The sequence below is a fragment of the Otolemur garnettii genome, unplaced genomic scaffold (genome assembly GCF_000181295.1).
Source record: "Otolemur garnettii isolate 467f Iridium unplaced genomic scaffold, OtoGar3 scaffold00225, whole genome shotgun sequence".
In the NCBI taxonomy this organism is placed as follows: Eukaryota; Metazoa; Chordata; class Mammalia; order Primates; family Galagidae; genus Otolemur; species Otolemur garnettii.
The window spans coordinates 1791360-1810934 of NW_003852620.1; the positions used below are offsets into that span (position 1 = coordinate 1791360).

At 50.9% G+C, this 19575-nt stretch overlaps 2 protein-coding genes across 4 annotated transcripts in view; both read right to left on the reverse strand.

Moving 5' to 3' along the window:
- The window catches only part of IPO4 (importin 4), a 9428-nt gene extending 1030 nt beyond the window's left edge, over window positions 1-8398 (reverse strand). Inside the window, exons 1-28 of the mRNA XM_003801954.3 lie at window positions 8010-8398; window positions 7843-7929; window positions 7629-7708; window positions 7501-7542; window positions 6958-7087; window positions 6689-6868; window positions 6107-6172; window positions 5900-6001; window positions 5730-5813; window positions 5313-5477; window positions 5158-5211; window positions 4891-5000; window positions 4488-4596; window positions 4192-4321; window positions 3897-4010; window positions 3684-3797; window positions 3352-3472; window positions 3064-3175; window positions 2848-2960; window positions 2654-2731; window positions 2521-2578; window positions 2317-2422; window positions 2041-2234; window positions 1840-1887; window positions 1357-1482; window positions 1034-1242; window positions 794-926; window positions 598-702 (exon numbers count right to left, since the gene is read on the reverse strand). Of these exons, the coding sequence (XP_003802002.1) occupies window positions 598-702; window positions 794-926; window positions 1034-1242; window positions 1357-1482; window positions 1840-1887; window positions 2041-2234; window positions 2317-2422; window positions 2521-2578; window positions 2654-2731; window positions 2848-2960; window positions 3064-3175; window positions 3352-3472; window positions 3684-3797; window positions 3897-4010; window positions 4192-4321; window positions 4488-4596; window positions 4891-5000; window positions 5158-5211; window positions 5313-5477; window positions 5730-5813; window positions 5900-6001; window positions 6107-6172; window positions 6689-6868; window positions 6958-7087; window positions 7501-7542; window positions 7629-7708; window positions 7843-7929; window positions 8010-8078 (3039 nt within the window). The 5' untranslated portion in view covers window positions 8079-8398. The remainder of the gene's footprint in view (window positions 1-597; window positions 703-793; window positions 927-1033; window positions 1243-1356; window positions 1483-1839; window positions 1888-2040; window positions 2235-2316; window positions 2423-2520; window positions 2579-2653; window positions 2732-2847; window positions 2961-3063; window positions 3176-3351; window positions 3473-3683; window positions 3798-3896; window positions 4011-4191; window positions 4322-4487; window positions 4597-4890; window positions 5001-5157; window positions 5212-5312; window positions 5478-5729; window positions 5814-5899; window positions 6002-6106; window positions 6173-6688; window positions 6869-6957; window positions 7088-7500; window positions 7543-7628; window positions 7709-7842; window positions 7930-8009) is intronic.
- A 2-nt stretch (window positions 8399-8400) lies between these two features.
- TM9SF1 (transmembrane 9 superfamily member 1) lies at window positions 8401-16768 on the reverse strand. Of its 3 annotated transcripts, XM_023508145.1 has the most exons (7): window positions 16003-16768; window positions 14834-15716; window positions 14174-14538; window positions 12783-13404; window positions 12311-12496; window positions 9666-9939; window positions 8401-9065 (listed from the first exon to the last, which is right to left on the reverse strand). In XM_023508145.1, the coding sequence occupies exons 3-7, from the start codon at window positions 14519-14521 to the stop codon at window positions 8672-8674; spliced, it is 1824 nt and encodes a 607-aa protein (XP_023363913.1). In that variant the 5' UTR covers window positions 14522-14538; window positions 14834-15716; window positions 16003-16768; the 3' UTR covers window positions 8401-8671. The 3 variants fall into 3 exon arrangements, with proteins under 3 accessions (XP_023363913.1, XP_023363914.1, XP_012668267.1); XM_023508146.1 differs by lacking the exon at window positions 16003-16768 and having other exon boundaries at window positions 8406-9065; window positions 14174-14553; window positions 14834-15169; XM_012812813.2 differs by lacking the exons at window positions 14834-15716; window positions 16003-16768 and adding an exon at window positions 14667-14799 and having other exon boundaries at window positions 8406-9065.
- Between the last annotated feature and the right edge of the window lie 2807 nt (window positions 16769-19575).

The following is a 19575-nucleotide window of genomic DNA, read 5'->3' on the forward strand; positions in this document are numbered from 1 at the left end:
AAAAAAAAAAAAAGAAAGAACAGGGAATGTGTGACAAGATGGCTCACATTTGTAATCTTAGTACTCTGGGAGGTCAAGACAAAAAGGATCCTCATTCAAGACCAGCCTGAACAAAATCAAGACCTTATCTCTACTAAAAACAGAAAAAATTAGCCAGGTATCATGCAGGTTCCTATAGTCTCAGCTACTCCATAGGCTGAGGCAAGAGGATTGCTTGAACCCAGGAGTCTGAGGTTGCTATGAGCTAGGCTGACACCACAGCACTCTAGCCTGGGTGACATAGACTATCTAGTAAGAGAGAAAGAAAGAAAAGAGTAGAAAAAAAGTGCTCCAGTCTAAGAAATTAGCCTAGGAAAGTTGTCTGGCTCAGACCAGAGAGTAGAAATGGAACTCCTTAAGGAAATGCCTGTGTGAAGAGCAGAAGACCCTTCTCCCATTCAGGATTGGATGCCAATCATTGTTGACAAATCAGAATAGGGAATGTCTAAGTACAGCTGATACTGTCACCTTGCATCAGGTGTAACTGCCACCATCTCTGCCTCTCAGAGAGACTGGAGAATCACACTCCCCTCTGAAGGCTGCCAGCATCGGGGTTACCTGATCAGGGCTGTTCTGGTATAGGAAGCTGAAGAGATGCCCTATGGTGACCCACTCCTCCAAGTCCTCCTTCAGTGGCAGGGCATGCAGCAGAGCAGCCAGCACCTGGACACACAGATGCCTCAGGCTAACTGGCCCTGACCTCTCCACCACCCTTCTCCGCTTCCAGGCTCTGCCTGGGGCCCTCCTCCCTCACCTGGGGCTCTGGTTTCTTCATGGGACTTGCCATCAGCAGGCGGGCAAGTGCCCCACAGATGTTGTCACGAACACGATCATGTCGCTCCCGTGCCAGGAGGGGCAAAAGAAGCCCTAGCAGCTTGGGGAAGTGTCTGGTCCACAGTCAAGGAATGGGTACACGTGGATAGACCTCTTCCAAACCCAACTCTTAAGGACACTCTCCCAACCACTCTCCTTCCCTTCTGCAAGCTGAGGATACTCCTGGGCAGGGTGGCCCCCATGTTCTGCCAGCACACCCAGCCCAAAGATGGCATTGCTCCGCACCTCAGGGTCTGCCTCCCGGGAGGTGCTCAACAACACAGGGAGCAGTCGAGACACAAACTGGGCTGAGGCAGCACCCAGGCCCTGAATGGACTCTGCCAAGGTCCCCACCGCAAAGGACTTCTCTGCCACTGTGCAGCTCTGTTTCTGTTGGGAGAGGGCAGGGAGGAGTATAAATCAGTCTGAGACTAAAATAAAAGCTGGGGTGAACACTGGGTGCACAGATGGACTAGTGTTCAAAGCCAGAGTATGGACACTTACGGTCTTGCATAGCAATAATGGTAAGAAACCAGCAAAGAAGGGGGCAAAGGCATCTCCCCCAGCCGCAGCTGCCAGGGCAGGGATAGCCTCTCCAGCATGCTCTAGCAACATAGCATCGTATTCAGCCTGTGGAGTCACGAAAGGGGCTGGAGCACCAGGGCCAGCTGTGTGCACACCTCCTCCCCATTCTCCACCACTGGCTGCAGGAGGTCCCTGGGGCTGTCCTGCCCAGGCTGGGCTTTTTTACACCCCAGCTTCTTCACCTAGCCCTGCCCCCACCTATCACTCCAAGCCCACCCCAGTACATACTGCTCTCCTTTCCTGAAATCACACTGGCTTGGTGGGATCAGGTTTGCATCATTCTGGCCATTACCAATCTCTTCTAGTAGCCCTGGCTGCTCCAGGCCAAGCCCAGCTGCATGGTCCAGCACTGCCCCTGAGACTAGGGACTGCCCTGTTCCAGTTTTCATCCACAGCTCTCACCTGATCATCCTCATCCTCATCCTCCTCGTCAGTGTCCTGACAGGGTGTCTGCAGGAAGAAATAACTCAGCTTAGCCCAGCCGCTCCTGCCCCTTTTCATGGGGATGTGGGGAGAGAGCTGAACAGCTGGATTTGTAGCTTCTGACTATCCCCCACCTGGGCCTGGCACTTCCTCTTCCCGAAGCCCACCTGCCCTACTCACCTTCCTCTGTAGCACAGCCTTGAGCATGCTGCAGAGTTCAGCAAGGCGTCCAGGGGGCTGCAGTGTGAGGGTCCCACAGCTGCGAAGCACTCCTGTCAGGGCCTCGAGCACAGCCATTACCACCTGACGTTCCTGTTCCCCATTCACTGTCTGCATATAGGATGGTACCACCCGGGCCAGGGCAGCCTGTAGAGCTGAGGACATTATTGGCTGAAGCCCAGTAAGGCCCTGCCCCTCCTCAACAGACTACAGCCTGGTTTGGCCTCCCCTTCTCACCAGTAGCGTTGGCTTCTGAGGGACAACTCTGACAGGCCTTCTGCAATGCACAGCAGAACTGACCCAGAGCCTCATGGGCTGCTTTCCGCACATTTACATGAGGGCACTGTGGGATAAGGAAAGTGAGATTTGCCTGCCATGTGCAGGGGGACATAGGGCCTCCAGCCTGAGGACCCCACCCACTCTGCCCACTGGCCCACTCACCTCCAGCAATTTGAATACTTCTTCAAAGACACTTTCCATATATGGAAGGAAGGCCACACTATGGGGAGAGACACAGCTCTAGGGAAGGGGCTCCCAGGCAGGTTCCCAGTACTAGGGAAGGACCAATGCTCACCTTGTGTTCACAGAGATCTCCCCCAAAGCAGAACAGGTATCTTCCTTCTCATCAAAGAAGGCATTCTCCACGCTGTACCTAGAGTAAGGGGAGGGGACAGCAGTGAGCAGGCATCAGAAGTAACAGAGCCATACTGAGCCTTTGTCCAAAATCAAAGTCTAAATTCCTCTGACCAGAACAGTACCCCTCCGCACCCTGAGATCTCAGAGTCATCCTCCTCTTCCACGTCCCCATCCATAAGCTCTTCTTCTTCCCCATCACTCTCATCGTCAAACAGAAGAAAGGAGCTGCTTCCATCATACTGAGGCTGGATGGAGGAGGCACAGCAAGGCCTTTGGCTTTGCTAGGCCCAGGAGATAATCCCACTACAGAGCTTGCCCAACTGACCCAGTCCACTTATTTCTGCTCACCACAATGCCTTCGGTGGAACGCAGTGACAGCAGCATGAGTGTGGTGATTTGTGGTAGGTAGGGTGCCAGGCCCTCACCCATTAGCCCTGATAAGGCTGCAAACAGGCTGTACCTGGTTGAAGTAGACAGAAGCTGTATAGTCCTGCTTGTTGTAGCCAGACAGGATGGGGGAGCCCAGGGAAACCTGGCTTTGGTCCAAAACCAGAGGATTATGATTCAGGGTACAGACTGTGGGTCCAGTGGGTAGGCAGGGGGCGCTGGGACAGGCACAGGGTGAGGGTCACTCACGTGCAGCGCCGCAAGTCAGGGTCGTCTACCTGGTCACAGAGGCTCAGCCCCAGCTGGCAGCATTCCTCAGCCAGGGGCCTCATGGGCTCCCCGACTGCTCGTGCCAGCACCCCTAGTGTCTCTGTGGAAGCAAGGGCTCAGTTAGCACCAGGATTTTTAGGTAGGCTGGGGACCCAAAGGTGGCAGCTGGGAAGAATTAAGAAATCCCACCCTATTCATAGGTACAACATATAGGATGCTTCCTTTGATGAGAAGGAAGATACCTGTGCTGCCCTGGGGAAGAGGAAGAGATCTCTGTGAACACCAGGTGAGCGCCTGGGAACCTCACTCACCCACGCTCTGGATCCGTACAGGCTGAAGGACCTCAAGGCTTGTCAATAAGAATTCCCGCAGGTGCTCCATGATGGTGGGGAAGTAGGGAAGCAGGGATGCCTGGGCAGCGGTAGCTACAGGACAGAGGACAGAATCAGAGCTGGAGGTGGGGACTGTCTGACACAGTATCTCTGGGTGAACTCCATGCCCACACCTCCTGCTTTTTTCCTCACCAATAGCACCAAGGGAGCTCACAGCCAGCTCCTTGGCCCGAGGGCTGCTGGGGCTCCTCAGAGGCTGTAGCATACACTCCATAAGCTCCGGAAGGTAAGGGTGCACTTTAGGCCCTGTAGGAAAGGACATCACTGTACCACTCAAACTAAGTCTCCTGGTTTTTGTCTTATCACCTCCCTCCCTGCACACCCTTTTCCCACAGCAGGCAGCAATTTGGGGATATGCACATCCTGCACCCTTCAGCCAAAGCTGTAGCCTCACCACCTCCCCCGTGCTCTCCACTGCCATCACTACCTAGGTTCTCCACAAAATTCTCCAGGGCATAGCAGGCCTTAGCTAGGTGGTGTGTGTGTCCAGGAGGCACTGACTTCAGGTAGGCAATGAGCAGTGGCATCACCTCCCCTGAATAGTTGCTGATATGGGGCTGGGGGAAGAAACAATCAGAGCCTAAGTCAGGTCCACCTTTAGGCACACACTTGAGTGCCAAGGGCAGCAGGGATGCTTGAAGAGATAAAAGCCAAGGGTAAGATGGTCCCTGGCATGGGCAGGGGACTCCCAAGTGGCAGCTGCCCACATTCAACCATGCTGACCTGCAGGTTCTCTGAGAACTGGCCCAGGGCAAAAAGTGCAGCATTCCGCACAACTTGTGAGGGGTCCTCCAGGCCTTTGCATACAATCTGCAGCAGTGAGGGCAAGAGTCTAGATGGGGGCAGGACAAGAGGACATAGTCTGAGGGGCAGGACTTAAGAGCCCTAGGCTGACATGTTCTTTATTTCCCCTGGAAAAACAATGGCTTTTTCTGTCACCAGATGGTGGGTACCATCTCTTGGTCCCTATAGCTGGGAGGCCATTTCAATTATCTCCCAAACCATGACACTTTTGAAAATGGGAAGAAACACTACTGAAAATTAAGCTTGAGCAACAAGCATAAACCATGATTGCCATGGTCCTCCTCCCCATGAACCACCCTCACCCAAGGACAGGACAATAGACCTCTGTCTGATGTGGTCACCAGCTCCATCAGACAGCACAGCCAGCACCAGGAATCCAGCCTTTCGCTGGTATGGGCTCTCGCTCTTCAAGGCCTCTTCCAGCATGGGCATCTAGGGGAACACATGTCACTCTTCTAAAATCCAAGCAAAAACCTGCCCATTCCTGTGGCAACAGGCCCTTTACACCTCCCAAGGTCCAAACATCCTTGGCTTTAGGGGACTAGGCACACCTGTGGTAAGGACACCAGAAGAACCAAGTAACCCTTACCAGCTGGGGACAGAGCTTCTCAGGAGGCAAGTGTAGTGCCAGCATGTCCACAACCTGAGATAGGACAGAGAAACTTTGCTTGACTCCATCTCTGCTTCCCTAACCTCTCATAGCCACCTTAACACCTTGCTGCCTACCACTGCCCCATATCCCACCTGTACAGCAAAGTGCTTGGGAGTCTCCCCTATCAGCCCAATCTCCAACTCTTCCTCTTCAGAATCCTGGTCCTCAGGATCCAACTGGCCCAGAGGGGGCTCAGAAGCCATTATGGGGAAAAGGGTGTGCAACAAGGATGGCAGGAGACGATTCTTCAGTAAGGCCTAAGAGAGAAGGCAGAGCAGTATCCCTAAGAATCTACTTCCAAGGCAGACTTACATCAAAAATTCCAGGATTTTAGGCCAAAAAAGGTCCAACAAGAGACTCCCCATCTCCTTTGCAGGAGCTGGGGTAAGGCCAGGCCAAAGGCTTGAACCTCCATAGTACTTTAGATATCCCGAGTTAGACAGAAAGCCCTAGGAGTGAGGCTAAGGGTTGAGATAGGGGTGAGATGATATGCATTGGAGGGCACTCACCTTGCTCTTGATTTTGACCAAAAAAGTGAGGCAGCAGAGAATACGCACACGTATTGCATTGCCCAGGGCCACGTTTCTAGCAACCTGCCCAGAGACGAATGAGAATCAGAGACAGGCAAGGAAACTCTCAGTAGAACATGCTGCAGGTACTGTGCCCACCCCAGGCTCACCTCCAGGCAGAATGTGAGGACCTCAGAGAGGTGGGGGGTGATGATGGGTAATTCTGACTCCAACAGTTCATCCAGGGCCTCCAGGGCCTCACAGGCCTTTGCCTGACAGACAAATAAGTCATGGGGTTACCATGATCTTCTTCTGTGGACCAGGCTGGATGGTCCTGCATTTTCCTTCCAGCAGAACTCCAGCCCACTTATGCTCACCTCATCTACAGGGATCAGCGTCTGCACTGCCATGATAAGCTTGGGCACCAAAATCCGAGCGAGAGGCTGGGAACAAAGGATGAAGTGAATCACAAAAAGCATGAGGCAGGCTCACCTCAAGCCCCAGAAGCTGGAAACTTTCCCAAAGCCTAAACTCTTTAGAGAAACCCAGGCACACCAGCCAGGCCTGGCCAACTGCAGTATCACCCCTCTCAATTGCTAGGAAGGAAGATAAAGAATTATTTTTTTTTTGAGACAGAGCCTCAAGCTGTCCCTCTGGGTAGAGTGCTGTGGTATCACAGCTCACAGCAAGTCTCCTGCCTCAGCCTCCCAAGTAGCTGGGACCACATGCACCCACCACAACACCCAGCTATTTTTTGGTTGTAGCTGTCATTGTTGTTTGGCGGGCCCAGGCTGGATTCGAACCCTCCACCTTAGGTGTATGAGGCTGGCGCCTTAGCCACTTGAGCCACAGGCGCCGAGCCTGAAGATAAAGAATTCAAAGCAGCTCTATAACCTTTAAGGGTGAGGACATAAAGGCCTGAGGAAAGGGAGTCAGGGAGATAAGGATCCACATCTCACCATGTCTTCAGTGCTGAAGTAGGGGGCCATGGCGGTCAGAGTACGTAGGGAGTAGAAGAGCAGCCCAGGAGAGCCCACCTCACCAAGAGTTTCACTCAGAAGCCGAAGCAGTTCCCGATGGTGGGGTTGGAAGGCTTGGGGCTGAGAGGTTACCACTACACTCAGCAGCATAAGCCCCATCTGTTTGGAAGTAGAGGATCAGAGGGTAAAGCTTAATGTAGTCTATCCAGCCTCTTGGTCCCTCCCTTCTGCCAACTGTGTGATGGTACCTCTCTCTCAGAGCTGTGGGGGCTGTGGGTACTGTGCTGAAGAAGCCGCATGAGCTGAGGCCAGGCATTCAGGCCTTCCTTTCGAAAAATAGTGGCTGACAGTTGGGCCAGGCTAAGGCTCACACAGTGCCTGAAACAGGAGAGAGCTCCACAGTCACCCTCCAATACCTTCCCCTGCACACAGTGGCCCAGCTTGTATGGGGTGCCCAAGAGAGAAACCTTCAGGAGATGTGAACACAGGTCTTTGCCAAGGTGGGACACAGGAAACGGCAGCTGAGAGAGAGCCCAGCAGCATTGGAGATATGTAATCTGATGAGTTCAATCTCAGCCTGAATTTCAGTTTCATTCTTCTGATTTGGTTTGGCAGATCATCATAGCCCATTTTCAAAAACTTTAATCTTCATCATAGCCTTAGAATCCTCCCTTTCCCCTTGGACTGAAGTCCCCGCCCCCCAAGTCTCAGCCTGGAGCTGAAAGAGAAGATAGAAACCCAATCTCAGCCTAGAGTCGATTAGGATCTGGAGAGAAGGTATAGGCACTTACTCTGTCTCTCTCTGCAGAGCCGTCAGGATCCCAGACTTGAGGCTAGAACACAGGTGGCAGGTGTTTGGTACCCGGCTTGCCCAAAGGCTGCCTCAGCCCCGCCCCGCCCCGCCCCAGGCCCAGCCCACCTTTCGCGTTGCTCAGCCGCCAGCCGTCGCCAGCGGGTGTTCAGTAGTCTGCGGGTCAGCACCGCTGCGAACTGGCGGATCTAAGGCAAGGAAGTAGGGATATGAGGATTTGAGCGTCCAGGCAGGAAGGCACTGAGCTGGCCTCTGGAAGGATGCTGGAGCTTGTCCAGTGGCAGTCTGTAGGAAAGTCAGCGGGAAGGGGCAAAGGCCTCACCTGAGGGTCGGCCGCCGAGGCCAGCAGGTCGCAGAGCGCCCGTAAGGCAACAGGATCCCGAAGAGCGATCTGGAGCTGCTCGGTAGCCTGGGGGAAGGCTAGGGGTCAAGAGTCCAGCCTTTCCCCAACCTCCCGCTCACCCTGGCCGGGTCCCACCTGCCCCGTACCCGGCGTATGCGTTCGGTGTCCGGCAGCAGCAGCTCGCGTAGGAGCTGCTCCAGGCCGGCGGGCTCCATGGCAGCAGCTGAGCCGCCGCTACGGGACCGGGAGGGGGAGGGACAGCACGTGGAGGTTCTGACACCCACTTCCGGCGGAAAGGGCGTCGCCACCCGGCCTCGGGTAGCCGGGGTGATTCAACTCACTTCCCACACGGAGCTCCAGTTCAGCTACTTCCAATAGGCTGAGCACCCGCTGAGCCGCGGAAACTAGGCCCTGGCAAAGTAGGTCCCACATGCCGAGACTTTCCAAACTCTGCTGGAAAACTCAGCTTTCCAAGGCACCTTGGCCTTAACGGCAAGGCTTGAGTTCCAGTATTTAGACCAAAACCTCCAACTACAGGATCTTTTTTCTTAATAAACTTTATTTGGATAATTATAAAAAGAAAAATCAGGACCAAATCTAAAGGCAACTCAAAAAGTTCAAATATATACTCCTTATATAATAGACTTATAATTTCCAGGCCCTCTTTGGGAAAAGAAGGCCCAAAGGGCAAAGGGAAGGCAACAATGCCAACACATAATTCAGTCACTCAATGAGGAGAGAAGCTGGGAGGAGAGCTCAATGGGGTTTGAAGAACAGGGAGAAAGGAAATAGTTTTCCCATCCAGAACTCAGTCCATCTTGAGGTTAACATAGATATAACGGATGAACTTTAGGGAAGAAAAAAAGGAGATAGTGCCTAGCATGAGGAAAAAGACGTAACCAGTGAGTAAGGAGTAGCCAAAGAACTCTACTGTCTGTACTGCCCCTGACATGTTGGAACGTCGAGCATAGTAGAAAACTGAGTAGAGGAAAATGAAGAGGCCTGTGGAGCCAACACTCAGCACAGATCGCCACCACCAACGGTAATCCTCCCCAGACAACTGGAAGTAGGTGAGTGCAATGGAGATGCAAGCCCCCACACTCAGCAGGATGGCGAAGACAAAGAAGAGGATGCCATACAAAGTGTACTGCTCCCGACCCCACACTGTGGCAAAGATGTAGTACAGCTCCACAGAGATGGCACTGTCAAGAGAAGAGATGACACACAGCATTAAACGGCTGTGCACTGTCAGCACAGTGGCTGGGCCAAAATCCAGCCCCCACCCACCCATGTTGCTGGGTCACTGTGGAAGTTGAGTCCATTCCACTCACTGGCTTCATGGGGAATTTTTTTTGGGGGGGGGCAGGGGGTGGGGGGGAGTTGCCTATAATTAGCTGCTCTCATTTCAAGAACATCTTTCCTGATAGATTGAGAGCAGAGATCTTGTCTATTTTATTTAGCACTGCATTATCTGCCTGGCATAAAGAGGTACTCAACAAATGAAATGAGTAATCAAATGGCTTTAAGCCCCACATGCCTATAGGGACTCAAATCAGAAACCAGAAAGATGGCAAAGGGAGTAATGTCTCTAAAGACCTTTACATGTGAGACACTCTTGTATCTGGACTGATTCAATTGAGCTCAGTCCTGCTTAGGGATAAGAGGAACTGTTTAATGATCTCTGAACAGTAAAGGTGAACCAGGGGTGATTGCTGATGTTAGGTTAGAGTCCTGGAAGAGTGGGAACAGGAAAAAGCTGAGGTCAGGAACCTTTGTGTGAAAGCCATGGAATAAAAGAATACCTGAAAGGCAGGAAGCCTCCAACAGTCATGTGGATGAGAGTAGACTTGTACCACGGCTGGGGTGGGATCTCCCGGGCAATGTTCTTGGTGCGACAAGGTGCATCAAAGGGGCTAGCATTGTTCTTCCCGAAGATGCCTCCAATGACAGTGAGGGGAAAGCCAACCAGCAGCCAAACCGTCAGAAGCAGTAGGATGGTGGTAGCTGGCAAAGCCTGTGTCGAACCATTGGCCCAATGCACTGAGTTTACCACACTCCATGTCAGGAAGAAAGGCACTGTGGAATGGGCCCCCAGAGGGAGGGTCAGCACTAGGAGTTATATCCCTAAAGGCATCCACTCACACTGGCCCCCAGTGGGAGGGGCTTAAGCAGCTAACAGCAGACCTGTGCTCCTATATGTGCATACAATATCCACCTGGTTTCATATTGGATTGTTATTAATTCTTTATCTTACCAATACCCCCCCACACACACACACACACCCAGTGTCATCAAAGATCAAGGTAGCTGCTACATGATGATCTGGGAGTGACACAAATCCACCTGCCTCCAGGGACCTGTCTGGTCACAGTACTGGTTAATTCCTAGCATGAAATATTCCTTTGGATTAAGGCCCTGTCTTAGAAAGCCCTGATTCAAATATAAATGTAATGGAATAAATCAGACACACAAAATTGAAAACTAGAAGGGTTCAGATTCCAGGCCACTACCATCTTTGAAAGGGCAATATGGCTTGAAAAGCTACAGAAGGCCTACTTCAAAAAAGTAAAAAGAAAACTAACAAAAAAAAAGTGAAAGAAAGGAAATATCAAAAAATAAATTCAAGGGTGTTATTTTGGTGGAAAGGTTGCAACTACAGGTTCTAGAGTCAGAATTCCTGGGTCTGAAACCTGGTTCACTACTTTTAGGAGTGTAAATTCAATATCCTCATCTGTGGCTCAGCGCCTGTGCCTCAAGTGGCTAAGGCACCAGCCACATACATCTAAGGTGGCGGGTTCGAATCCAGCCCGGGCCTGCCAAACAACAATGACTGTTGCAACCAAAAAATAGCCGGGCCTTGTGGTAGGCACCTGTAGTCCCAGCTACTTGGGAGGCTGAGGCAGGAGACTAGCTTGAGCCCGGGGGTTGGAGGTTGCTATGCGCTATGATGTCACGGCACTCTACCCAGGGGGGACAGCTTGAGGCTCTGTCTCAAAAAAAAAAAAAAAATCCTCATCTGTGCAATGGTAACTTCTACTTTACACAGTTTTTGTGAAGATTAATTGAAAGGAAGGGATGTTGAGTGCTCACCATGCTGCCAAGAGTTTTTTGTTTTCTCTTTGAGACAGGGTCTTGCTGTGTCACCAAAGCTAGAGTGCAGTAGCATCATTATAGTTTATTGCAACCTCAAACTGGACTCAAGTGATCCTCCTGCCTCGGCCTCTCAAGTAGCTGGGGCTAACAGGCCCACACCACCATGCCCAGGTAATTTTTCTATGTTTTATAGAGATGGGGTCTTGCTTTTGCTCAGGCTGGTCTCAAACTCCTGGCCTTAAGCAGTCCTGCTTTGGCCTCCCACAGTGCTCGCATTACAGGTGTGAACCACTGTGCCCTGCTTGTGAAGGACATTTTAAAGGCTTAATAATTTTTAACTATTTAAAAGAAATAAAGAAATGTATTCTTGTATTTTGTTTTTTTGAGACAGAATTTCATTTTGTTGACCTCGGTAGAGTTCCATGGCATCATAGCTCACAGCAACTTCAAACTTTTTTTTTTTTGAGACAGAGCCTCAAGCTGTTGTCCTGGGTATAGTGCCATAGCATCACAGCAACCTCCAACTCCTGGACTCAAGCGATTCTCCTGCCTCAGCCTCCCAAGTAGCTGGGACTACAGGTACCCACCACAACGCCCGGCTATTTTTTGGTTGCAGCTGTCATTGTTGTTTGGCGGGTCCGGGCTGGATTCGAACCCACCAGCTCAGGTATATGTGGCTGGCGCCTTAGCCGGTTGAGCCATAGGCGCCAAGCCAGCAACCTCAAACTCTTGGGCTAAAGTGATTCTTTTGCCTCAGCCTCCCAAATAACTGGGACTACAGGAACCCACCACAAGACCTGGCTATTTTTTAGAGACAGGGTCTTGCTCTTGTTTAGGTTGGTCTTAAACCTGTGAGCTCAGGCAGTCCACGCACCTTGGCCTCCCAGAGTGCTAGGATTACAGGTGTGAGCAACCGCATCCAGCCCTCTTGTTTTTTTTTGCAGGTTTTCTTTCTTTCTTTTTTTTGAGACAGAGTCTCAGTATGTTGCCCTCAGTAGAGTGCTGTGGCATCACAGCTCACAGCACCTCCAACTCTTGGGCTTACACAATTCTCTCGCCTCAGCCTCCCAAGTAGCTGGGACCACAGGTGCCTACCACAGCACCTGGCTATTTTTTGATTGTAGTTGTCATTGTTCAGCAGGCCCAGGCCAGGCTCAAACCCACCAGCCTCGATGTATGTGACTGGCACCCTACTCACTAGGCTATGGACACTGAGTTAGGATTTCTTATTAGTTCTATTTCTTTTGCCTATATTCCTTCCTTTCAAGTCTCACTTTAACTCTGTACCACATTCCATAACGTGTTCTTGGTTCCTAAGTCCAGCCAGGCCCACTAGGGAAAAGGAAATCCTCACCAGAGAAGAGACTGGTGGTGAGAATGATGTTCCATACCCAACGTTCACCTCCAATCTGCCGGTAGAAGTGGCTGGACACGTAGCCAGAGATGCAGCAGGTCAGGGCATACAACAAGATGGCTGCGGAGTTAATGGCCCCATGACGGTGCACATTGAACATGCCCAGCAGCGCCATGACAATAATGCCTGTGGGGGGTAGTGGAAAGCCTGTGTTAGGCCTTACCTGTCTCTCTTCTAGCAATTTCAGACGAATCAGCTCCTCTTCTCCCAGACCCCGGACCTCCAGCAAAACCATCTCCCCAGTTCTGTTGTCCAGAAAACCCACAATAGAAGATACACATCCTCAATAGAGGCATCCCATCCCTTAGGGCTGCCCCTCATCTCAGAGAAGATCTACTGACCTTTTCTGGACAAACTACCTACCTAGTTCTACCCCTTGAGAGAAATCCCTGATTAATTCTTATCACCTCACCAGTGCCAAGGGCCAGGAACTGGGCACCCACACCAAGCACAGCACAGAGCAGACCACGGTATGGAGGGAAGCGGAAGACATCTGTATGGATAATTTTCCAGCCGTTGTCACTCTGGTCAAAGTCATCACCAGAACTTCCAGAAGTGGTCTCCTCATCCAAGTTGTACCGAGCCAGGTCATTCCGAAGCACACGCATTAGAATGACAGCCACAAAACCCACCAGTAAAAACACAAGCACCATGGAGTTGATGATGGACAACCAATGGATTTCTAGGGTTCGAGGAAAGAAACCACTATCGTCACCACGGCGCCTGTCACTCCGATGCTCTACCGAAGTCTCAGACCAGCGCACGCTGTAAGTGTGAGTAAGGCCTAGGAATTCATCAGGTCGTAACCCATCCAAGCTGTGGGGTTTGACATCCCGTACTGAAACATTGGCAAATATAATTCGATCTCCATGGAATTCTAGGTGGAAGTCCAAATGGGTCCAGAGTCCTATCTTGTGGCTGTGTGGCAGGAAGCCACTCTCCTCCATGTAGCCAACAAAGCCACGGATTGGCAAGTCATCTATCACAAATTCAAAGTAGTATAGTTCCTCAATGGCCTGACGCAGCTGCTCCACCTATAAGGAGCAAGTCAGGAATTGGTCACACAGGGCCTTCCCTCTCCTGGCATAGGGTTAGAGCAAGGTTTCTCAATTTCAGCACTACTGACATTTGGGGGCTAGATAATTCTTTGTTGTGTGTGTGTGGGGGGGCTGTCCCAGGTATTGTAGGAAGTATCCCTGGCCTCTTCCCACTATCCTCCAGTAGCACTCCTCAGTTGTGACAATCAAAAATGTCTCCAGACATCACAAAATATCTCTCGGGAGACAAAACTGTCCCCTGTTAAGAATCACTTGGTTAGACTCTTGGTTGGGGTTCTTCAAAAAAGAGTAAGTATGCAATGACAAGATTAAGCCCTAGAAAAAGGAGAGAGGCAAGGTGTAAGAAGGTCTGGAATAGACAGAAGTGCTAGGATTCACTAAATAAAAAGTGTGTCAAGGAAGGGAAGCTAGAGACTAAAGAAGCCAGTTAAAAAGAGGTAGGTATGGAAGGAAAAAGAACTACATAGGAGTGACAGCTGGGTCGTTATTACCAACAAAGAAGCTTGCAGTAGGAGCCCTGGGTTCTAACAAGATCAGTTCTGCAATCACTATCTATGTAATCTTGATTAAGTATGTTTCTTAGTCAATTGAATTACAATAAAATCCCCTGCCCTGCCTGCCACATGGGATTTTAGTTAGAATCAAATTAGATATTTTCCAGTAAAGGTACTCTGAACCTTAAATGTAAGGCACTGTTAGTCCCTGGGAAGGAGGGCTAAGTGATAACCAATGTGAAGAGGCTGACCTGGGCAGAACTGAGCTGCATGTGGCACAAAATTCTTTTCTCCACATTCTCCCGAAAGCGGATCTCATACAAAGACTCAGCCATTCGGTCCCCATCTAGCACTTCACCAAGGCTAAGGCTTTTGTGACGTATCTTCTCAGGGCAGCAGACTGGAAGCTGATAGTAGTGGTAAGTTTCCTGAGGGTTATGGTAGGGTCCCACTTTGTTGACATACAGAATGACAGGGTCGCCGGCCTTGTAGTGTGTCACGCCTTCCACCCTTGGCCCATGGCCTGTGCCCAGTAGTAGCATCAGGATTGGCAACCACTGGCAGCAGCTCCAGCTTCGAGGGTGCCCTAGGATTGTCATCCTTAAGGCAGTGGAACCTGTTTGGGGGAGTTCTAGGGTTACAGAAACCAGGGATCAACTAATGATGCCCTAGGTTAGGTCTCTCGAATTGATGCCCATAGCTCCACGCCCTCCCAGTGGCCCTATTCTCCCGCACACCACTCACTCCATGTCTCTCAATCCCAAAGACAGGGTTCTATCCCCTTCCAACTTGGGATTCCCGCAGCACGCCCACCCGGCCGGGGCCTCTAGAGCGCGCGCTGGCCCGTTTCCATAGCAACGCGGTGGCCTCGCACCTCGGGTCCCTTCCCGCCACAGCCCCGGGGTCCTCACCGCGCGGGAAGGGCTGGCTGAGGCGGCGCCAGCGGCCTCTGCAGCCCTGTAGCTGCCCTTGGGCTCGGGCCGGGGTCTCCCCCGGAGCGGTGCGGTAGCGGCGGGTTGGGGAGGACCTGACGGCCGATCTCCGCGGGGTTGTCCGCCGCTGCGCCTGATCGCGGAGGCTGCGGGTACACAAGTCTGGACCCCGCACTCGGCTCCCTCAAGTGTTCCCAGATAAGGTTTCTCCAGCCGGAGGCCCAACTCAGCTCCAAGGACCCCGCGAGGCTGGGTTCGCCCGTTCCCGGCGGGGGGTCCTCCTGGCGATCAGGGGAGCAGCCCAGGACACGTCAGTCTTATCACTTCCGCCCTCACTGTCGGGACCTCAGCCTGGCCGAAAGCTGTTTCCCGGAGTCGGGGGAGGGGGAGCGGTGACCGTGACTACTGGGACTTGTAGCGGACAGTTTCGCGGGGAGGAGGCTGAAGCTTAGCAGCGAAACGCAGGTGCCCTTTTTCAGCAAGAGTCGCCGCCAGCCTGCCCGCTTGTTCCCGGGAAGATTCGGTGCGCGAGAGCCCGGGTTGGGAACATCCGCCTGCGGCTCGCGCTGACGGAGGCCTGAGAGCTGTGACTACTACACGCGTGCGGAGATGACCAGGGAGTTGGAGCACCGGCGGCGACTGGGTCTGCGCCCAGTGGATGCCCGGAAGCGTTCGCCAGCTGAAGAGATGGGACTTGCCACTTGCCCCGCGAGGCGGCTAGGGGACCCCCAGACCCGGGCAGGGGTGAGGCTTTGCGCGTAGTTCCCAGAGGAAAGTCCCACCGTCTGAATCTCACCTTACTCCTCTCCCACCTTGCGTGCATCAATAGAATAAAGGCATAGATAAGAATGACTTCCCAGGGCTCGGCGCCTGTGGCTCAAGCGGCTAAGGCGTCAGCCACATACACCTAAGGTGGTGGGTTCGAATCCCCAGCCCGGGCCCACCAAACAACAATGATGGCTGCAACCAAAAAATGGCCAGGCGTTGTGGCGGGCGCCTGTAGTCCCAGCTACTTGGGAGGCTGAGTCAGGAGACTCGCTTGAGCCCAGGAGTTGGAGGTTGCTGTGAGCATGATGCCATGGCACTCTACCCAGGGGGATAGCTTGAGGCTCCGTCTCAAAAAAAAAAAAAAAATGACTTCCCAGTACAGGAACAGCGACCTTTCGATGCCCAACTCCTAGCAAGCTGGGGGCGGGTCCGGTGCGGAGAGGCTCGCAGAGATAAAATGTCCTTTTACTCTGTGATTTGGGTAGCTTACGAGGATTATTGTTAGTCAGAGGTGAACAATTCTTGCTGTCCATTCATTTTTTTCTATGATTTTGTTCTTTTCACTTTCTGTACGTCTTTGAGCTTCTCTTAACTTTGTATTGCACATTATTTGGGAAAAGTTTACCCTTGTGTTGTCTCAGCTATTTCAAAAAGGGATCTGCAGTCAAGGGAGTTCATCCTGGAAATCGAACCCCTGAACAGTGACTTCTCTTTGGTCACTTGTGAGCATCGTGTCAGGAAGCCTGGTCATTAAGGTCGTCTCTCCCTGAGGGAGGAAGTATAAGGGCAAATCCCAAGTGGCTTCTGGCCTGAAAAGGCCTTCATACCTATTCCTATGATTATCGCTTTCAGATTCAGCCATTCTCCCTTTTTAAAACAATTTCATGACTAGAAAAGTAACTTCGAGTGGCTTTGGAATCATCTTTAATTGACATCTTTAATTGTCAATTAAAGCTTGAAATCTGGGCCTCTTTCTCAATACCTATCCCTCAAATATCAGTGTCATCAACCCCTCTCCATTTATTTTCTGAACATCTTCCAAATACTTGCCCTCCACCACAGCCTTGGTTCAGGACCCATTCTCTGTTACCATAAGAGCTATCTTACTAGTCTCTTTCTTCTTGGATTATTTTTCACATTGGTTCTGGAAGGATTTTTTTTTTTTTGAGACAGAGTCTCAAGCTGTCGCCCTGGGTAGAGGAGTGTGGTGACATCACAGCTCACAGCAACCTCAAACTCTTGGGCGTAAGCTATTTTCTTGTCTCAGCCTCCCAAGTAGCTGGGATGATAGGCGCCCACCACAATGCCCAGCTATGGGAGGATTATTATTTTTTTAATCAGGAGCTCAGGGACATCAGTATTTTTAAAAGTTTTGTTTTGTTTTGTGACAATTTTATTCTGTCGCTTTGGGTAGAGTGCTGTGCATCATCATACCTTGCAGCAACCGCAAGTAGTTTTCTGGCCTCAGCCTCTGGAGTAGCCAGGACTACAGGTATGGGCCAGCACACCTGGCTAGTTATTCTATTTTTAGTAGTGATGGAGTCTCATTCTTGCTGGAGCTCAAGCAATCCACCTGCCTTGGCCTCCCAGAGTGCTAGGATTACAGGTATGAGTCACCGTACGTGGCCAAAAGTCTTTAAATATTTATTTATTTATTTATAAAAGGTGTCCTGAGTCCTTTCCTCCCAAATATCCAGGACTACAGGTGTGAGCCACAACACCTAGCTAATATTTAAATTTTTTTTTTTTTTTTGGAGACAGTTTCACTATGTCACTCTGAGTAGAGTGCTGTGGCGTCATAGCTCACAGCAACCTCTAAGTCTTGGGCTTACACAATTCTCTTGCCTCAGCCTCCCAAGTAGCTGGGACTACAGGTGCTTGCCACAATGCCCAGCTATTTTTTGGTTGTAGTTGTCATTGTTGTTTGGCAGGCCTGGGCTGGGTTTGAACCTGCCAGTTCTGGTGTTTGTGGCTGATGCCCTGGCCACTGAGCTACAGGCGCGGAGCCTAATATTTAATTTTTTTAAAAGATGGAGTCTCACTATGTTGCCCAAGCTGGTCTTGAACTCCTGGTCTGAAGTGCTCCTCCTGCCTCAGCCTCTCAAAGTCCTGGGATTACAGGTGTGAGCCAGCATGCCTTGCCTGGTATTTTTAAAAAACAAGTTCAGATTTTTTTTTTTTTTTGTAGAGACAGTCTCACTTTATTGCCCTCGGTAGAGTACTATGGCGTCACACAGCTCACAGCAACCTCCAACTCCTGGGCTTAGGTGAGTCTCTTGCTTCAGCCTCCCAAGTAGCTGGGACTACAGGTGCCTGCCACAGTGCCTGGCTTTTTTTTGTTGCAGTTTGGCTGGGGCTGGGTTTGAACCCTCCACCCTTGGTACATGGGACTGGCGCCCTACCCACTGAGCCATAGGCGCCACCCCCAAGTTTACATTTTTATGAATACCACAATTTGACCATAAGAATATATGATAAAGTCAAAATAGCCTGACATAGGAGTCCTTTCAGACTTAGGTCTTAATTACTATACATGATGAAATTAGATCTACCACCAAGCTACCTATCCAGGGGCCAGCTTACGGGAGTAGAAGATGGGCAAGATTATATGGGCCTCCTTGCCATGGTGCACCCTGGTCAACTGCTCCATCTTGCTACATTGAAGATGTAGAGCTGGCTTCCAACGAACTTTGCAACCATCCTGCCAGCAAGTTCAGGCTGTCAATAAATAGGAATTTACTGATATTCCATGGCATAATCTAGTCTTGGAGTTTTGGTTCTGTGTTGGAGGATGGAAGATACAAAAGTCTGGATTCTTCCCTTATTCTTTTCTCTGCCTCCCATCCCTCAATCCCAGGCTTTGGCCTTTTTCTAGCTTTTCTTTACCCATGCACCCTAGATTCTGCATTCCATCATTTCACCCCATTCTTGCTTATGTTCTTGGACATCTCTTCCATTGTTTCATTGCAGCTCCCAAGCAGAACCCTAATCTTGTGTTAAATCATCAATATTCAAGTAGTACCTATAATGAAGATGCTAAAAGAATCTCAACACTGGCTTGGCGCCAGCGGCTCAAGTGGCTAAGGCGCCAGCCACATATACCTAAGGTGGCGGGTTCAAATCCAGCCCGGGCTGCCAAACAACGATGGCTGCAACCAAAAAAATGGCTGGGTGTTGTTGCGGGTGCCTGTGGTCCCAGCTACTTGGGAGGCTGAGGCAGGAGACTTGCTTGAGCCCAGGAGTTGGAGGTTGCTGTGAGCTGTAATGCCATGGCACTCTACCCAGGGGGACAGCTTGAGGCTCTGTCTCAAAAAAAAAAAAAAAAAAAAAATGTCTACCTTAAACTTGAGCAGTCAGTAAACACTTTGTTAAAACAGCTCCTAAGCCAAGTTTTGAAGGAAAAGTGGGAATTCTTTAGGAGAACAAGGAAAAGCAATTCTGGGCTAGGCACAGTGGCTTATGCCTTTAATCCAGCACTTTGGGAGGTTGAGGCGGGAGCATTGCTTGAGGCCAGGAGTTCAAGACCAGCCTAGGCAATATAACAAGACCCTGTCTTAAAAAAAATAAATTAGTGCCAGGCATGGTAGCTCATACCTTTAATCCTAGCATTCTGGGAGGCCAAGGCAGGTGGATCACTTGAGCTCAGGAGTTCAAGACCAGCATGAGCAAGAGCAAGACCCCATCTCTAGTAAAAAATAGAAAGACTAGCCAGATGTGGTGGGTAAGTGGCTATAGTCACAGGTACCGGGGAAGCTGAGGCAAGAAGATTGCTCAAACCCAGCAAGTTTGAGGTTGCTATGAGCTATGATGCCATGGCATTCTACCAAGGGCAACAGAATGAGACTCCATTTCAAAATAATTAATTAAAAAAAAATTAGGGTGCAGTGGTTCACGCCTGTAATCTCAGCACTCTGGGAGTTCCAAGGCAGGTGGATCATCTGAGCTCAGAAGTT